This window comes from Myxine glutinosa, chromosome 8 (genome assembly GCF_964187855.1).
Source record: "Myxine glutinosa chromosome 8, kmMyxGlut1.1, whole genome shotgun sequence".
Lineage (NCBI taxonomy): Eukaryota > Metazoa > Chordata > Myxini > Myxiniformes > Myxinidae > Myxine > Myxine glutinosa.
Genome location: NC_136268.1, coordinates 50,077,594 through 50,095,619, shown reverse-complemented (window position 1 = coordinate 50,095,619; position 18,026 = coordinate 50,077,594). Strand labels below are relative to the sequence as shown.

Genomic DNA, 18,026 nt, shown 5'->3' with positions numbered 1-18,026 from the left:
TTTTGGCATGATCTGCAGGCTTTTTGATAACTCATCATTTATTCATGGTATCCACTATACATTACTTTGTACTACCTATTTACAATGCTTCATACATTTTACTACAATTTATTGGTGTATAGTTTTATGCATTCATGCCCAATCATGCATTAGCTTTACATGCAAAATACGCTTTGCATACAGGTAGGCAGATCTACTTATTGAGCAATCTAATTCAAAATAAAAACATGCACGCATGTGTATACACAGACACACATGCAACTTTTGAGTACATTTAAATTCCATTTTCAATATTGCAAATTTTGTCCTGAAATAAAACTAGAAAGCATCTGAAAATGCAAAGTCCGTCCACGTCCGTTTGTATCAGATGTCTTCTTCTCCTCCGTATGCTCAAAATAACGAAAACAGTTTAAAAAAACACAAAACAAAAATTGATGATTTTACCCAGCCTTGACATTTGAGCTTTAGATCTAAAAAAAACAAGCTTTAAGCCTGGGTCCCCCATCGGTGAAGTGATGTGAGTTGACAAAGTGGAAGACGGAAGGCGGCCATCTTGGATTTTGACGTGGCGACCCAATTTTCAATAGCGTTCTCCCTTATGCGTAGATACACCCACACACCAGATTAGAAGTTAGTAGTTCGTTTATTTTTCAAGATATTTCGCTCACAAGGTTCAGACATATATATGGTGGCGGCCATCTTGGATTTTGACGTGGCGACCCAATTTTCAATAGGGTTCTTCCTTATGCCTAGATACACCCACACACCAGATTAGAAGTTGGTACTTCGCTTAATTTTCAAGATATTCCGCTCACAAGGTTCAGACATACATGGCGTCAGACATACATAGAGGTGGCCATCTTGGATTTTGACGTGGGTTGCACCCACACACCAAATTAGAATTCGGTCCTTCGCTTACGCACGCATGCACATACGCACGCACGCACGGACGGATGCAAGGACGGACGCACGGACGGACACACGGACGGCGGGGGAAAACCATAGTCCCCCTTTCGCTCCGCGGTGCGACGGGGGACAATAATCAGCTTCTAGCTTCTGATTGGTGAACCAATTATGTGACCCGATATGCAAATTCTTTAAATTTCAGGTGAATCGGGTGAAAATGGGTGATTTTACGCAACCTTGGCCTTTGACCTTTTGATCTAAAAAAAAATCAACTCCTACCTTTTGATTCATGAACCAAATCAGTGACCCGATATGCAAATTCTTTAAATTTCACGTCAATTGGGTGAAAATTGGTGATTTTATGCAACCTTGACTTCTGACCTTTTGATCTAATAAAACAATCGGCTTGTAGCTTTTGATTGGTGAACCAATTCAGTGACCCAATATGCAAATTCTTTAAATTTCAGGTCAATAGGATGAAAATTGACGATTTTATGTGATGCTGACCTTTGACCTTTTGACAAAATCATTAATTTGCTTTCTCCATATTATCAAAATAAAGGTTTGGTGAAAATTTGATGACAATAGCTCAAATGGTATTGAATTTCATAAAAACTTACGGCCCGGACAGACACACATACACAGACAGACACAGACAGACAGACAGACACACAGAGGTGATTACAATACCCCATCGCCTGCTGTGCAGGGGACGGACTAACAAGCATCCTCATCACAATGCCGTTCCTAAGGCTTTGATTTTTAGGATTACAAAGTCCTTCCACTATTACCCATCCCGCCTCATGTTAAGGTAAACTAGAAAGGCACTCTTCGACGTCACGACATTGACGATATGCCTCTGCCCACATTATTACATCATTATACATACATTTACCAAGTTTGATTTAAATCCCTTCAGCTGTTCTCAAGTATCACATTTTACCTGACACGACCTCTGCTGACGTTTGATGCTGAAATCTAATGACTTTATCTTTTCATCATAATACATACTTGTACCAAGTTTGGTCAAAATCCCATCACTGGTTCACAAGTTAGTGCAGTAACAGAATTTTTACCTAACAGGACCTCTGACCTTTGACCTCTTGATCCCATAATGTAATCCATGTATCTTTACATCATGATACATACCTGTACCAAGTTTGACTTAGATCCCTTCAGCCATTCTCAAGTTATCGCAGTAACGAAAACCTATCACGGACGCATCAACGGACAGACGGATAGATGGACAGCTGGACAGACAACTTGAAAACATAATGCCTCTGAAGACTTTGTCGGCAGGCATAAAAAAAAGAAGGGAATTACAAAATTTGCGAACAAACCAGCACCTCCTTGTATATCAGAGCAGCAGAAGGTCGAAGAGGTGGTGCAGGCCGTAAGCAGCTCAAACTCCAAGGCTTTGCCGTCCGTGGAGGCTCCAAGTGACCACGTATCTGCAAAGCTGTCTGATGCCCACCGTGGCCACCATGACTGCCTGCCAGTGGAAGTGTGTGGTACCCAGGGTTCACAGACATCGACTTTGTGCTCCCCTCGGTTGGTTTTCCACCATGAGGAGATGTGGAGGAGGGTAGCTGCGTATGAAAGTACGTATTGCATTTTCATTTCTAGACCACACTCCAAAGGATAGCTTTCACAAAATAAGTTTGTCGAGCTGCCTGTTATTTGACTCAGTGCTCAAACCTTACAGAGCTTTGGGAAGAACCGATACAATATGCTCAACAATGTAGTTTATGCCCTTGTCTATAAGTAAATATTGTTCATCTAAATGTTCACCTATATAAGGGGAAACGTAACTGAGAGAGACAGCGAAAAGAAGAAGTAGTCGACAAAAAAAAGATCTCTAGTCTGTTACACACTCGGAAGACCACTGCCAATTTCAAGATTATTGGCTCGCTTCATTACCTCTGCCATCTGTGTTGGCGGGGGTTATGTTTTTATCCCTGTCTGTTCGTTTGTGTGCAGGATATTTCAAAAGGTTGTGGATGGATTCGGATGAAATTTGGTGGGCAGGTTGGGTGTGTGACGAGGACGAATTGATTAGATTTTGGTGAAGATACGGATCTGGATACTATAATTTTAAAATTGATTCTTCACCATTGAGAGATAGGGCCAAAAACAATAGATAGCATGATATCTCAAAAAGTTGTGGATGGATTCGGACGAAACTTGGTGCATAGATTGGAAGTGTGACAAGGAAGAATTGATTCAATTTTGGTGAAGATCGGAATCTGGATCCGGCCTATCAGTGGGATACAAAACGTGAACTGTTCAGCTTGGCAGAGGTATGCTCTCTACCGAGTGCTGTTCTGGTTAAATCTATGCTGACTGTGATCTTAGAAGAAAGAAATCAGAGAAGTTAAAGATAGAGCAAAATGGATCTCGTACTACATGGAGTGAGCAATATCCTTGCTGCTCCTGGGGCTGGGCCTGAGTTATATGCATTTATATGTATAGGGGAAACCCCATTTTTATATGGTAGTATAGGTCCTAGGCTTTAAAAAAAAATTGGGTTCTCGCTCGAAATCCCTATAGATTTTGCCCAGCTTGCCCCAAAAGTTTCCCGTCGGGCGAGAAACCATACCGGTCATATCTCGGCCATTTATTGAGCGATTTTGACCAACTCTTTTTTAAAATAGAGGTTTTTTGGGGTGGGGAACACGTTTAAAACAATAAAAATTCGATATGGAGTCTCTATCAAGTGATTCCAATGTCAATCGAAGGAATCGAACCATGTTTATAGGACTATAGGTACCTACTACCATCACTAGCTTTGATATATTCGTGATTGTCATTTGTCAATGTGTTTTAAGATATTTTTTAACCCTTTTTAAAATCTCTCTTTCCATTTCAGATTGGAACTGACTAACACCATGATGGAAGCGGTCAATCTTAGCGCTGCGACTGATGCTGCGGTTGAGTTTGATGAGGAGCTTTGTATTATTTGCCAAGAGTACACCCAAGACAAGCTGGTGTGTACACAACATGGGTGCGATCAGATTATATCCGCAAGTGAGACACGACAAGATGCGGTGCTCGCAAGGTTGAAGAAGTTGACGCCTGGTGCTCTATTCAATTATCATGTCACAAATGCGTGCTACAAGGGCTACACAAATAGCACCAAAATTGCCAAGCTTAAGGAGAAGCAGAAAGAAGCATTGAAGCAATCTGTGCCCTCTGGTTATGATGCATCAACCCAGTCACCAACACCTACTACAACTCGTTCACAGTCAAACAGCATGCGAACACCGGCTTGTGTGGCACCTGGTCATGCCACTGTGTACTATCAGTATACATGCGTCATATGTGGCAACCAGTCAGTCAACCGTGACTTCACCAAATATAGAATCTGCGAGAGCAACCGAGCAAACATATTCCTAGATGCGACCGTCTACTTCCAGGATGATGTTTTCCGTCGAACTTGTGACCTTCAAGACAAACATGCTGTGTATGGGTCTGATATTTATTATCACAACCAGTGCATGTGCAAATATATTCAGCAGTATGAACGCTCCAGAACTTTTAGTGCCCCTGTACAACTCAATGCCAAGCAGCGGGTGTGGAATGAGATCGTTGACGAGATTGAGATGGGTCTGAGTGCTGGCAAGGGTTATGAACTTTCTACTATTCGAGACCAGATGAACAGCCACCTAGGAGGTAAAGGTAATGTCCAGAATAGGGATGTGAAGGTCCTCCTCTACAAGCAGTTCAACGACCTGATAGACTTTGCTTATTCAGATTCTGCAAGAAAATGCCTCATGGTATTCTGTGTGCTGGGTAATGAGGCAAATGTACTTGCTGATCCGATCAGTGAGTCCCATGCAATTAGTAGCAGCTCAATTCAGAGCATGCTTGCATGACTACGACTTTGACTTAGATGATCGCTTCTGTGATGCCCAAGATTTAAAGCAAGCCTGGTCAAAGATGAATATCCCAGAGCCCATCCTGCAGTTTTATGGCCATTTGTTTAAATTCAATCCAGCCACATACAGGGCCACAGCTGACCAAGTAATAACAAGTGACATGCAGGAAGATGTCGATGATGTAGACCAGGAGGCGGAACAGGTGCCGCGCAAAGATGGTTCTCTTTCAGTCCAGCGATGTCGGAAAATACAGACCATGTTCCAGCACATGTTCTACATTCACCATTCTGGCAGCAAAAGAACACCAATGTCTGTATTGAATGCCGAGTTTGCCCACAGTCTAGGACGTGGTGGCAAAATCTTTGTCACCTCTCTGAATCGACAGGCACTGGCCATGAACTACACTGAACTTCGCCGGTACCAGCATGACATGGCCGCGTTCACTGTCAACCAAAATGAAGCGGACATGAAGTTGCCAGCCCATTTTGACCCAGGGAACTTCACATCAGCAGCAATGGACAACTGGGACCACGAAGGTGCAAATTCATCTGAACATGATACGGTGTGTGTCCTCTACCAGCATAAGCCTAAGGCCGTCTTATCCAAACCCAAGCGCTCTGACACATCTGTAGTTCATGGTCCGAAAGCCCTAAAGGAAGTATTGCCATGTCAGCAGCTACACGAATTTGGAGAAAATCTGAAAAAGTATGACCTACCCACATCCTACAGAGGCCACGATCAACCAGCAGTCTACGATGACACTAGGCGGGACAAGCGACTATCCGATATGGCTTGGGCCATAGGCAGACTTAACTTGGAAGTCAGTGATAGCCACATGGCGGACTTGGTATATCCGACAACTGAAACTATGCGATCGTGGAGCGCAAGCAATGTGGTTTGGACGGATGACAATGCGAGGTGGACGCGGCAAAACTGTGCGATATATCCCACTGCACATTCTGCACGAACGTCAAGGTCAAGACGTTTGCAATGTCCTTCCTGCCTTGCACTGCTTGACTGGATGTGATGCAACGAGCAAAGTAGGCACCAAGAAAGCTGCCCTCAAAGCCCAGCCCACCCAATTGCTTAGAAATTTCGGTAGAGAAATGACAATTACACCCGAGACCAAGGCTGATGCTGAAAAATTCCTCGTGCTGGTGTTAAGAGAGACTAACCAATTTTCGTCCTTCACACAGCTTCGTGCCCAAATATATCATCAGACCAAGGGCTCATCACATCAAAATTTGCCTCCAACGTCAGAGGGTTTGCTTCCACACATAATGCGAGCCTTGTTCGGTACATACTCGATTATCCACCTCTTCCAACCCAGCATCATAGATCCACTACATTTTGGGTATCAGCTTGAGAACGACTGCCTTGTTCCAGTCACAGGGTGCAAGACTCTGAATAAGCGGTGGACAGTGACCTGTAACTGTGGCAAGTGTGCTCGAGCCACATGTCCATGCTGCATGGAGGAGGTGGGCTGCACCCCTTTCTGCAAGTGCATGAAGTTGCAAGATGATGCCTGCACCAATCCATATAATTAGATCTGATATGGTGGAAGTTTACACAAATTCATTGTGATGTGGGTGTTAATCTTAATAAATTTGTGTGATATGGCAGTTGTCTAACAGTAAAACCTGTATTCCTTTTTTAGCAAAAACGTATCATCTAAAATAATAAAATGACCTGAGATATTGAGGATTTAAAATTTCGGACCTGATTTGGTTTCTCCGGAAGAGCTTCGGAGCCGCTATGTAAACCAGTTCTCAAATCGACTAAATATTGCTTTTAGCGTGTTCAACAGCCAAAAAAACCTCTATTTAAAAATTTTTTTTGTCAAAATCGCTCAAGAAATGGCCGAGATATGACCGGTATGGTTTCTCGCCCGACGGGCAACTTTTGGGGCAAGCTGGGCAAAATCTATAGGGATTTCGAGCGAGAACCCAATTTTTTTTTAAAGCCTAAGACCTATACTACCATATAAAAATGGGGTTTCCCCTATACATATAAATGCATACAACTCAGGCCCAGCCCCTAGAGTATGCTTACAAACTTTCTATCCACGAAATGTAAACACCTTCTATGGTCAGTAAAGTTGCCTGTGCGGTATGAAGGGGATAAGCATCAATGATCAGATTTGTGTCTAAAAACATAGTTTTCCTCTACAATCACCCAGAGACTTCTTCAGTGAAGCCCACATATTTTTGGAATGTCCTCTTGATTTAAGCTATAAGAGCTTTTTTTATTTTATCTGAAATGACAGTTTGTATGTGCCAAACACCAAATTAATTAATAAATAAACGAATGCATAAACAAACAAACTTAAAAACAAACAAATCAACACAAGACAAAATAAAGGAAGAATTCGAGCACTTTGCTCACAGAGTGAGAGTGCATAGCCTTCAGAAGTGCTGAGCTGCTCATCGTCCCTTTTCCGTGGCGCTGCAGTAATTCCAGCCACTCGTGTGCATCATGTGAGCTAGAGCAGCTGATCATCAATCGATCCACAGCACCGCCTGGACAGACAATGAAGAACAAGCAAAAAGTTTTTTGTTTTCTATTTTAGATTTTAATAAAGAATTAAACAAATACACTTTTTAAAAGCCTAAAATAAATAAAAAGACATATCCTTCCCCACCCCACCTCCTACAATTTCCATTGTCGCAATGTTGCAGTCAAGAAACATCAACTCAAAAGGAAAACTAGTCTTAATCATGAAGGCTTGCGCTGTTCTGCATCGGCAGACAGGTAGAACAATGGATGAAATCAACAGAACGTTGATATGCTAACTGTCAGGGAAAGCAGGGAGCTGACGTTTCAGGCTTTAATGCTTCGTGTCTTGTTGCTCCAACGAAGCGTTAACACCCAAAACGTCAGCATCTCCTTGCTTCCCATGGCTGTCAGCATAGTTTGATTAACATTCTATTAATTGCATACAAAAATAAATCAGTTAAATTCGCTGCTCATTGATCAGGTAAATCACCTAGTATGTGTTTGGCCATATGAAATTTGTTTGTGTGGTGCCTTACAAGGTTGGGCCAGATTCCTGACAAGTTCTAAACTTGAACTTTTAAACTTGAAGGATTGCAAGTCTGCTTGGGCGGACTCCATACACACGTTGCCTGGAGGAGACTGCCACTGTCATCGCCAAACCAGTGCAACTAATGCTCTGTAAATCCCTGGAAGAAGGTAGATTACCACAATACTGTAAGATCTATCTCTCTATCTCTGTGCTGATGATTCCACTATATGCCGCTCCATTCCTCATCCCTCAGATCGGCAGTCTGCAGCCTCCTCACTCTCTGCAGACCTGGACAAAATCACAGACTGGTCAAACAAGTGGAACATGTCTTTCAATCCTGACAAATCTCACACTCTTACGATGTCTCTCCGAAAAGACCGATTGGAAAACCCTCCCATCTACTTTCTCAACAATCCTCTCCAAGAAGTTCTGTCGCTCAAGCTTTTGGGTCTCATTATCTGCCATGATCTTTCTTGGGAAAACCACATTTCCAAGCTGGCCTCCAAAGCCAGTCGCCGACTGGGCATCCTCCGTCGTGTGAAGTCCTTCCTTGGCACACCTGAGCTCCTCACCACATACAAGGCTTTCATCCGCAGCTCAATGGAGTACTGCTCTCCCCTCTGGGCTGGTGCTCCTGCCTCACACCTAGCTCGGCTTCACGCTGTTGAGGCCAAAGCTTTCAGAATCATTGGAATCTCCTGCGATGAAGTCAACTCCGAGGGCCTTTCACTCACTCACCGCAGGCAGGTTGGTGGTCTTTCTGTCTTCTACCGACTCCTCTCCGGCCTTGCTCCCCCAGCTCTCTCTGTGCTCTGTCCCCCCAATATTCCTTCAGGTTGCACAAAATCTGCCTGCAACCCTCTTATGGTTAAACTGCCAAAATCTAGGCTCTCTGCTCACCTTCACTCTTTCAGTCCCCTTTTCTCCCGCCTCTGGAACAAACTCCCCCACTCCCTTCAATCCCACTCCTCCCTCCAGGTCTTTAAAACAGCTGTTCACAACGATCTCTTATCTTCCCCCATCCAAAACCTTGATCTTTTCTACCCCCGGTAATTCACCCCAGAGTCCTTGCAGTGTTCATATGTTTTATACCTCTCCCACCTCCCCCCAAGTCCTCCCGATGTCCCTGCTCTCAAATGTTGTGTTTGTGTCCTTCCCCCTCTCTCCCTATCTTGTCTGCCGCTCCCCTTGTTTTTTGTGTTTTGTGTGTCGGTTTGACTTTTTGTGTGATTGTTAGCTCTTTCACGAGCCTCGATCTTGTATACAAAAAAAAAAAAAAAAAAAAAAGATAGCAAACTTTACTCCCATTACTTAAGAAAGGCAGTAGAAAGGTTGTAGAGAACTACCGCACAATTCGTTTGACATCGGTGATTGGAAAGTTGATGGAAGATCTTGTGCATGATGCATAACCCATTTGACGATAGTCAACCTGGGTTTACTCCCAATAGATTATGCATCATTCAACTATTGTGTGCACTGGAGGAGATGACTTTACTGCAAGACAACGGGAATCCAGGAGACATTCTTTATCTGGATTTTCGTAAAACCGCTTGATGCAGTTCCTCACAAACGACTTCTTCACAAGACAGCAGCAAATGGTATAGACAGGACGTTACTGAGATGGATTACAGCATTCTCGATGGGAAGACAGCAGAGTATCCATCAATGAGACAAGCTCAAGGTGGACTCGAGTGACGAACGGCATTCCCTGAGGGAGCATCCTTGGACCTCTGCTTTTTATTATGTTCATCAATGACCTGCCAGATGTACTTGAAAAACTGTGTCTAAATCTCCGCTGATGACACCAAAATCTTTGGATCAGTGACTAATATGAATCGAGTTATATCACTGCAAGATGACTTGGACAAGGCACAGAATTGATCGAGTACTTGGCAATTGCCTTTTACTGAAAGTAAGTACAAAGTTCTGCATGTGGGGAGGTTTAACTCAAGAAACAACTACTATTTAAACAATTCTGCATTACAGGAAGTCAATCAGGAAAATGATCTAGGAGTCATCATGGACAGGACCTAAGCTTTCACCAACACATTTCATCAAAGATTCTGACTCCTAACCAAAGACTTGGGAAGGTTGAATTACACCAAGGATGCAAACTGTGATTTTTCACAACTCTGGCCAGGCCCCTGTTGGAATACGGAAATAACTTGTGGGCACCTGTGGTACAAGAATGATGGAAATAAGATAAAGTCCAAAGGGGAGCAACCCGCTTGGTTCCTGAACTACGTCACCAATTATATGAGAAGTGCCTGGAGACCCTAAATCTGCATTCACTCCATTATCGACATCGACAGAATGACATGATTATTGTGTACAAGTTAATGAATGGAAAGGTTGGTGTGAGAACTGGAGCAATGTTAGTCGCTTTTTCCAAAAAGTAATAAACCCCGTTCCAAACAAGAGGTCATCAATCCAAACTTCAAAAGAGCAGGTCCACATTAGAAGTAAGGAACAATTTTTTTTAGCCAGCGTGTGGTCAATGACTGGAATAAACTTCCCCAAGATATAGTTGAGGCCATAAGCATCACTGCAATCAAAAACGAGCTGGATCATGAGTGGTCTCAATTTAAAATCCAGACTGCTCATTAGTCCTTAGCGCATGTGCTTTGTTTTATGTTAACATGTTAAGTTATTAAACATGTTAAGTTATTAAACATGTAAACATGTTAAGCATGTTTTCTCAACAGACTATGCATCTGGAGATCATGTGGTCACCAAATGTATACTTTGATCCTGTGATGAAAAATAACAGGGTAAGTGAACAAAAAATAGACATTTTTTTCAATGCCAAAAACACAGGGTTATCAGCGTTACAATCAACATGGATGATACAGAAATCTAAAACTGTGTGTTCTACTTCAGAATAGCCATTGCAATAATGATACAAGCTACACGAGAAGCCTCGATCCATGTATTAAAAGCTTCTTTTTTTTTTTCTTTTTTTTTTTTTGTATACAAGATCGAGGCTCGTGAAAGAGCGAACATGAATCACACAGAAAGACAAACAGACACACAAAACAAACAACATCGGGAGCGGTAGACAAGATGGGGAGAGAGGGGGAAGGACACAAACACAACACTTGAGAGCAGGGACCGAGAGACATGGAGACATCGAGAGATCTGTGGGAGGGAGAGGGCTTTGGGGGAGAGGCATGTGAAGGGGGGGGGGGTGGGAGAGGTATAAACATATGGACACTGCCAGGATTTCCAGGAAAGAAGTTGGAATTTCAAACAAGGTGGATCTGGGGTGAATTAGTGGGGGTAGAAAAGATCAAGGTTTTGGATGGGGGAAGATAAGAGATGGTGGTGAACAGCTGTTTTAAAGACCTGGAGGGAGGAGAGGGATTGAAGGGAGTGTGGGAGTTTGTTCCAGAGGCGGGAGAAAAGAGGAATGAAAGAGTGAAGGTGAGCAGAGAGCCGAGATTTCGGCAGTTTAACCATCAGAGGGTTGCTGGCAGATCTTGTGCGACCTGTAGGAATATTTGGGGGACAGAGCACAGAGAGAGCTGGGGGAGCAAGGCCGGAGAGGAGTCGGTAGAAGACAGAAAGACCCCCTACCTGCCTGCGGTGAGTGAGTGAAAGGCCCTCAGAGATAGCTTCATCGCGGGAGATTCCAATGATTTTGAAAGCTTTGGATTCAACAGCGTGAAGCCGAGCCAGGTGTGAGGCAGGAGCACCAGCCCAGAGGGGAGAACAGTATTCCATTGAGCTGCGGATGAAAGCCTTGTATGTGGTGAGGAGCTCAGGTGTGCCGAGGAAGGACTTCGCACGACGGAGGATGCCCAGTCGGCGACTGGCTTTGGAGGCCAGCTTGGAAATGTGGTTTTCCCAAGAAAGATCATGGCAGATAGTGAGACCCAAAAGCTTGAGCGACAGAACTTCTTGGAGAGGATTGTTGAGAAAGTAGATGGGAGGGTTGTCCAGTCGATCTTTTCGGAGAGACATAGTAAGAGAGTGAGATTTGTCAGGATTGAAAGACATGTTCCACTTGTTTGACCAGTCTGTGATTTTGTCCAGGTCTTCAGAGAGTGAGGAGGCTGCAGACTGCCGATCTGAGGGAAGAGGAATGGAGCGGCAGAGAGTGGAGTCATCAGCAAAGAGATAGAGAGGATTTTCCAGAGAGTCGGAGAGATCATTGATAAAGTTTATAATGAAAGTTTATAATTTTATAAAGTAAAGTTTATAAAGTTTATAAAGTAAAGCTTTGTTTATAATGAAAGCAGAAACCATTAGCATGTAGTTCCATTGAAAGTTAAAACAAACAAAAAAACATGAACAAACGATTTCAAATCAACATCAAAACTGACGGAGGCTGAAAGTAGAAGGATGGAAATATAAGGGAAATATAACCAAAGATATGTGGAATCAACAAACGACAGCAGACAGAAAACTGCATTCAGAAGAGACCACCAATTGTGGGAGACAGCAACGTATCCATGAGAGCTTTCAACAACAAAAAAACCCGAACATGACCCAAGTGTACCAGAAATCTCAAACGAGTGGCGTAAGGAATCCTCATCTTCCACCTTGACGACATTCAGACCATGGAGAGGTAGCCGACCCTAAAAGTGTCACACGTAGGGGTGAGTACAGGATGAAGCTGTAAATTGAGTGCTGTTGGTTGAGATTTGAGATTGTAAACAAAGTAGTTTCGTTGGAGAGAGAGAGAGAGAGAGTGAGCGACAGAAATACTGTCTTCACACAAGGAAGTGCAGTGCAGTTGGCCGCAATAAATAAGACAGACAAAATAGCGTGGGCTTTTTAACTGAAAGCGATCCAGTACACATCACAATGAGCGAAGATGCTTTGTATACCTGGAAAATGAATGCGCTCATCCTGGAACTTGCAGAAAGCAGGACTAAGACATTTGGAAAGAGTAACAAAAATCTTTCGGCCTTCTCCTGCGGGAGGTTGGGGGGATCCCAATGAGACAAATGTCAAGTGAGCGTGAAATGGAGAAGGAAAGTAAATTGAAAGAAACATTAATAAGTATGTTTTGTACATTATTAACGGCCCAAATAATACAAATGCAAATAAAAGTGCATGTATAATCTTCCGTTATACTAAAAAATGTAAACGATAAAACCAACAATATAATAAACAAGAAAAAACGAAAACGATTACCAATTGGTTTGTGATACCGAATAATAATTATAACGTTACAGTTGTAGGGTGGAGTTTAGTTATTATATTGAAGGTATAGACCCTCGTTTGTGCTGGTGCAGCTTATAGGAAAACTAGAACAATGCGACTGTGTCGCCAATATGCCTCCGCATAGTCCCACAACGGGTAGATGCCATCACTCGACATATGTATGGGTAGGGGATCATGTTTGTGAAATTTCGTGTTGATCGGATAAGGTTTGTTTTTCTATCCAAGATGGCTGCCAAACCACGTGACCTATGGCATCATCATTTTCAAACTATATGCAACAATGGTGTTAGATGGTATTTGTCAAATTTAGCATCGATAGGGCGAGCGGTTTCAGAGATATCATTATTGAATAGTTTCCTTCAATCCAAGATGTCTTCCAAACCATGTGACCTATTATGTCATAAATTAAATATTTCAATACCAATGGGTATTGTACATACAATTTCAGATTTTTAGGATAAGGAATTCGATTAAAACATTTTTGGCTGGTATACCACTTCACCTATGATGTCATCATTGTCATGCTTTTGTCCCCATTGGGAGTACTTGACAATGTGCCAAGTTTAAAATTTTTCCATTCAACGTTTTCGAGATGTTTTAGATGTTTTCGAGATGTTTTAGATGTTTTCGAGATGTTTTAGATGTTTTCGAGATTCGGTATGTCACAACTATCCAAAAAAATATTCTGCATGGGTGTCACTCCGACCCTGAAAGTTTCGTCTCAATTGGACATATGGTTCCTGAGAAAAACGAGGTTTAGCCCATACGGACGGACGTACGGACGGACGGACAGAAGGACGGACGGACGGACGGACAGAAGGACGGACGGACGGACGGACAACCCAAAAACATAATGCCTCCAGCAACTTTGTCGGCGGAGGCATAAAAATGTGTATACATGATTGAGGCTCATGGAAGAGCAGAATGGAAGGGAACAAAATAGAAATGTGGAAACTCAAACAGCAGAGTATACAGAGGCGGATACTTTGAGACCTGGTAGTCTCCGTTCCATCTCCAGAAACCCACCCACGTGTGGAGATAGCAGCCAACATCAGCAACTTGCACTTGCACACACACACACACACACACACACACACACAAACACACACACACACACACACACACACACACGTGGATACCTTGAGACCTGCGGGGGCTCCGTTCCACCTTCTGAAACCCGTGAATGGAGATAACAACCATACAGAGTAGAAGTGAGAGTGAGAGAGATCAAGGGGAGAGTACGCATGACACATGGGGGTGAACAAGCTGCACACACACTGAATGAAACATAGCAAGAGGGGGGAGGTGAAAGCGGGGCTGAAACAAAAGGAACAAACCAACTGAAAACAAATAAACGAAAAGGGGTGAGGGAGAGAGGGAACATCACAATAACATGGAAAAGGAGAGCACTTGCGAATGGGGTCATTTAGAGTAGAAGAGATCATGAGTATGGATGGAGGATGACCTGAAGTAGTGGGGAACAGCTGTCCTGAAGCCCGGAGGGAAGAATGGGACTGAATAGACTGGGGATGTTGGTTTCACAGGAGAGAGAAAAGAGGAGCAGTGAGCCTGGATTTTGGGAATTTAACAAGAAGATGATTACTTTAACAAGAGTCCTTGTGCACCCTGCAGAATCCTGGGAGGGACAGAGATAAGACAGGGCAGAGGTGCAAGACCAAAAAGGACATGATAGAATACAGAGAGTCCACCAAGCTGTCTACGATGCAAAAGTAACAGGCCTAGACACAACCTTGGGGGATCCTCATGATTTTGAGGGCTTTGCTTTCCACGGCATCAAGAAGGGCAAGGTGTGAGGCAGGGGCCCCAGCCCAAAGGGGAGAGCAGTACTCCATCAAGCTGCAAGAAGTCCTTCTAGGTTGTTAGAAGTTAAAATTGGCCAAGACCTTAAACCTTGTATGATGGAGGATGCCCATTCGGTGGCTGACTTTGGAGTCCATCTTGGAAATCAAGATTGCCCAAGAAAGATTATGGCTTATGATGAGGTCCAAAAGTTTGAGTATTTTAACCTCTTCAAGAAGTTTGTTAAGGAAGTAGCTGGGAGGGTTTGCCAGATGGTCTGCCAGATGGTCCTTCCGGAGAGACAGGGTGGGTGTGTCGGAATTGTCAGGGTAGAAAGACATAATCCAAGTCTCCTCCTCTGCAGTGGTCCATCATTGTGGAAGAGGTGGGTCTCGGGCCGCTCCCTGTCCGTGATTGGTGGGGTGTTGGTGCTGGTGATTGGTCTGCTGTGCCAAGGGTAGAACTAGCCCCTGCAGCAGGTGATTGGTCAAGCTCGGTTGGACGTAGGGCAGAATCGTGGGTAAGAAAAGGCGGTGCTAATCTCTCTCTCTCTCTCTCTCTCTGTAGAATCTGAATGCTCTTGACACACAAACATGATCTTGTGGAACATTCTGCCAGGCAAACGTTGCCTTTGATCTCCTGCTACTTACAGGAGTCAGTCCTGAAACCAGCAGTATCGGGTTTCACCCCTGATTTTTGCCTCACTCATCCGGTTATTGTGTATGTGTGTGTGTGTGTGTTTGTGTGTGTGTGTTTGAGTGTGTGTGTGTGTGTGTGTGTGTGTGTTTGAGATAGCAAGCCTTGTAACCTGGTGTCAAAGACACACACCAAAATTAATGTCATGAAAGCAGCGATGATAGGGTATACATTACATCTTGTGGCCTATCGGTTTTGTTTCTCTATTAATGAACGAACACAAAGCAAAAATGAAGTCTAAAAAATTGGAACTGATAACACACAAACAAGAAGACGTCATGTGGAGCACGATACTTGCAAAATCCGCCCTCCCCCCCCCCCTCCCCCCAAGAAAAAAAATTCCATTGATACAGCAAATTGTCCATTTCATCAAGATTAAAATTGACAATCTTGATCAAAGCTCGGGTCAATAGGAAGAAAAGTGACGATTTTTCAGATGAAAAACGATGATTTTGGAAGGTTGACCTTGAGTTGACCTTTGACCTCAAAAATAGTTTGTTTCCCTATTTAGTGACTCAATGTGCAAATGCTGTTCAATTTTCAAGTCAATCGGATGAAAATTGACGGTTTTCAGATGAAAAGTGATGATTTTGGAAGTTTGACCTTGAGTTGACCTTTGACCTTTTGACCTAAAATTGTATGTTCCCAATTTAGTGACTCGATATGCAAATGCTGTTCAATTTTCAAGTCAATCGGTTGAGAATTGATGGCTTTTTAGATGAAAATTGATGAATTAAAAATTTTGACCTTGAGTTGACCTTTGACCTCAAAAATAGTATGTTCCCAATTTAGTGACTCGATATGCAAATGCTGTTCAATTTTCAAGTCAATCAGTTGAGAATTGACGGCTTCTTAGATGAAAATTGATTTTAAAAATTTGACCTTGAGTTGACCTTTGACCTTTTGACTTCAAAAATAGTTCATTTCCCAATTTAGTGACTCAATATACAAATGCTATTCAATTTTCAAGTCAATCGGATTTAAAATGGCGATTTTAGAAATTTGACCTCCAGATGACCTTTGACCTTTGACCTCAAAATCAATAGGCTTCTCAATTGGGACGACCTATACAACTTGGTAAAGTTTTGTGACGATCGGTTTAGAATTGTGAGCTGTAGGCCGGTGACAAACAAACAGACAGACAAACAAACAGACGGAACCACAAACGCAACCGACCAATATACTTGAAAAATCTTCGATTTTGCAAGTAATAAATGATGATTACAAAATAACAATGGTGGCCAAACCATTGATGTGTTAAGCATCACACTTTTATATGAACAAAATTCAAACTTTCAAAACACAAGTGGAATAGCACTCCACAATGGACATCAAAGAAGGATTTTTGGTTGTGAGGCCGGCACCTCCCTGCTTCATTGTCTCCCTGTTGAATCAAGCTCTACCACGAACCGAACACACCCACCTCATTGCCTGCAGTCTGCACCAGGACCTGGGACATGTACGTAATGCCACCAAGAGACTTGATGTCATCTCCTTCCCAGCCACGAATTGGTTCCATCAATATCTGCAGCTCCAGCTCTTTCCGCTTACGCATTTCCATGCACTGCGTCTGGTGATTGACAAAGGCAGGGAGACATTTACACAGTGTGATCATCGTCTTATTTGCTTTCCCTCAAGGTAGTGTAATACACATCTATATGAAAAAGATGCTGATGATGTTGAAACAAGAGAAAAATGACCAGTGTGGTCACCAGCTGCGACGTGTAGAATCATGAGGCTATCCGTTGCAATATGCGCTACCACATTCGACCAGTCATTAAATTATACGCATGCACTAGCGTATTTTTGTCTTTCAGTTCTGGTATTGTCCTTTGTTTTGCGACGCAACATGCTTCATCAACTGATTACATATAATGTATGGACGTGAATGTTATTTCTGTTGTTTTGGTCTGAGGTAAATGTCCATGCAACCGTATTTCACCGGTTAAGTGTGACCATATTCCAAGTCTCACACTGTGGTCGCTTCTTTGGTATTTCTCAATCCGCTGTATGTCTATTTGTATTGTGTACCTGCATACGCTGGGATTCTGCTGGTGGACTAAGCATCCCAGAGGCTCGGCCCCTGTGCAAGTTGTTTTCGTGTATATATAATACGTATATGTTAATTACACCTAATTTGTGTCAAGTTCTGTGAAACGAGATTGATATAAAAACTTTCATGTTGTCTTTGTTGCTGAATTTATTCTGGTTTCTTCAAACAAATCGCGATTTTAGTCCGCGATGTTCTTACCTCATACCAACGCACGTCCGAGTGTATGCGCATGCGCTTTTCAAAAAGACACCACAACAACAAGAACAACAACGCGGTCCTCTCATAGAGCTGCTCGTCGCAGCTAAAAAAAATTATTCAAATGCTTGGTGGCATTAAAGTTACAGACAAAGCAGCATCCTCCTCACGATATACAACAAGAATGATCGCACTGTGGTCACAACCTGTGACAAAATCCGGTAACCATACTAATAATTTTTATTCAACATTGATTCGATTTTTTGGGTCCCCCATCGTGAGTAACACTCAACCCAAACAA

At 43.0% G+C, this 18,026-nt stretch overlaps 1 protein-coding gene across 4 annotated transcripts in view; it reads right to left on the bottom strand.

Annotated features, from left to right (window-relative positions):
- The window catches only part of LOC137432478 (rho guanine nucleotide exchange factor 7), a 147,893-nt gene that overhangs the window by 26,477 nt on the left and 103,390 nt on the right, over nucleotides 1-18,026 (bottom strand). For all 4 annotated transcript variants that reach the window (XM_068124448.2, XM_068124452.2, XM_068124451.2 and 1 more), the window contains 5 exons: nucleotides 16,901-17,047; nucleotides 12,642-12,728; nucleotides 12,311-12,389; nucleotides 7,170-7,303; nucleotides 2,253-2,495 (listed from right to left, as the gene is read on the bottom strand). In XM_068124448.2, coding sequence (XP_067980549.2) covers nucleotides 2,253-2,495; nucleotides 7,170-7,303; nucleotides 12,311-12,389; nucleotides 12,642-12,728; nucleotides 16,901-17,047 — 690 coding nt within the window. The remainder of the gene's footprint in view (nucleotides 1-2,252; nucleotides 2,496-7,169; nucleotides 7,304-12,310; nucleotides 12,390-12,641; nucleotides 12,729-16,900; nucleotides 17,048-18,026) is intronic.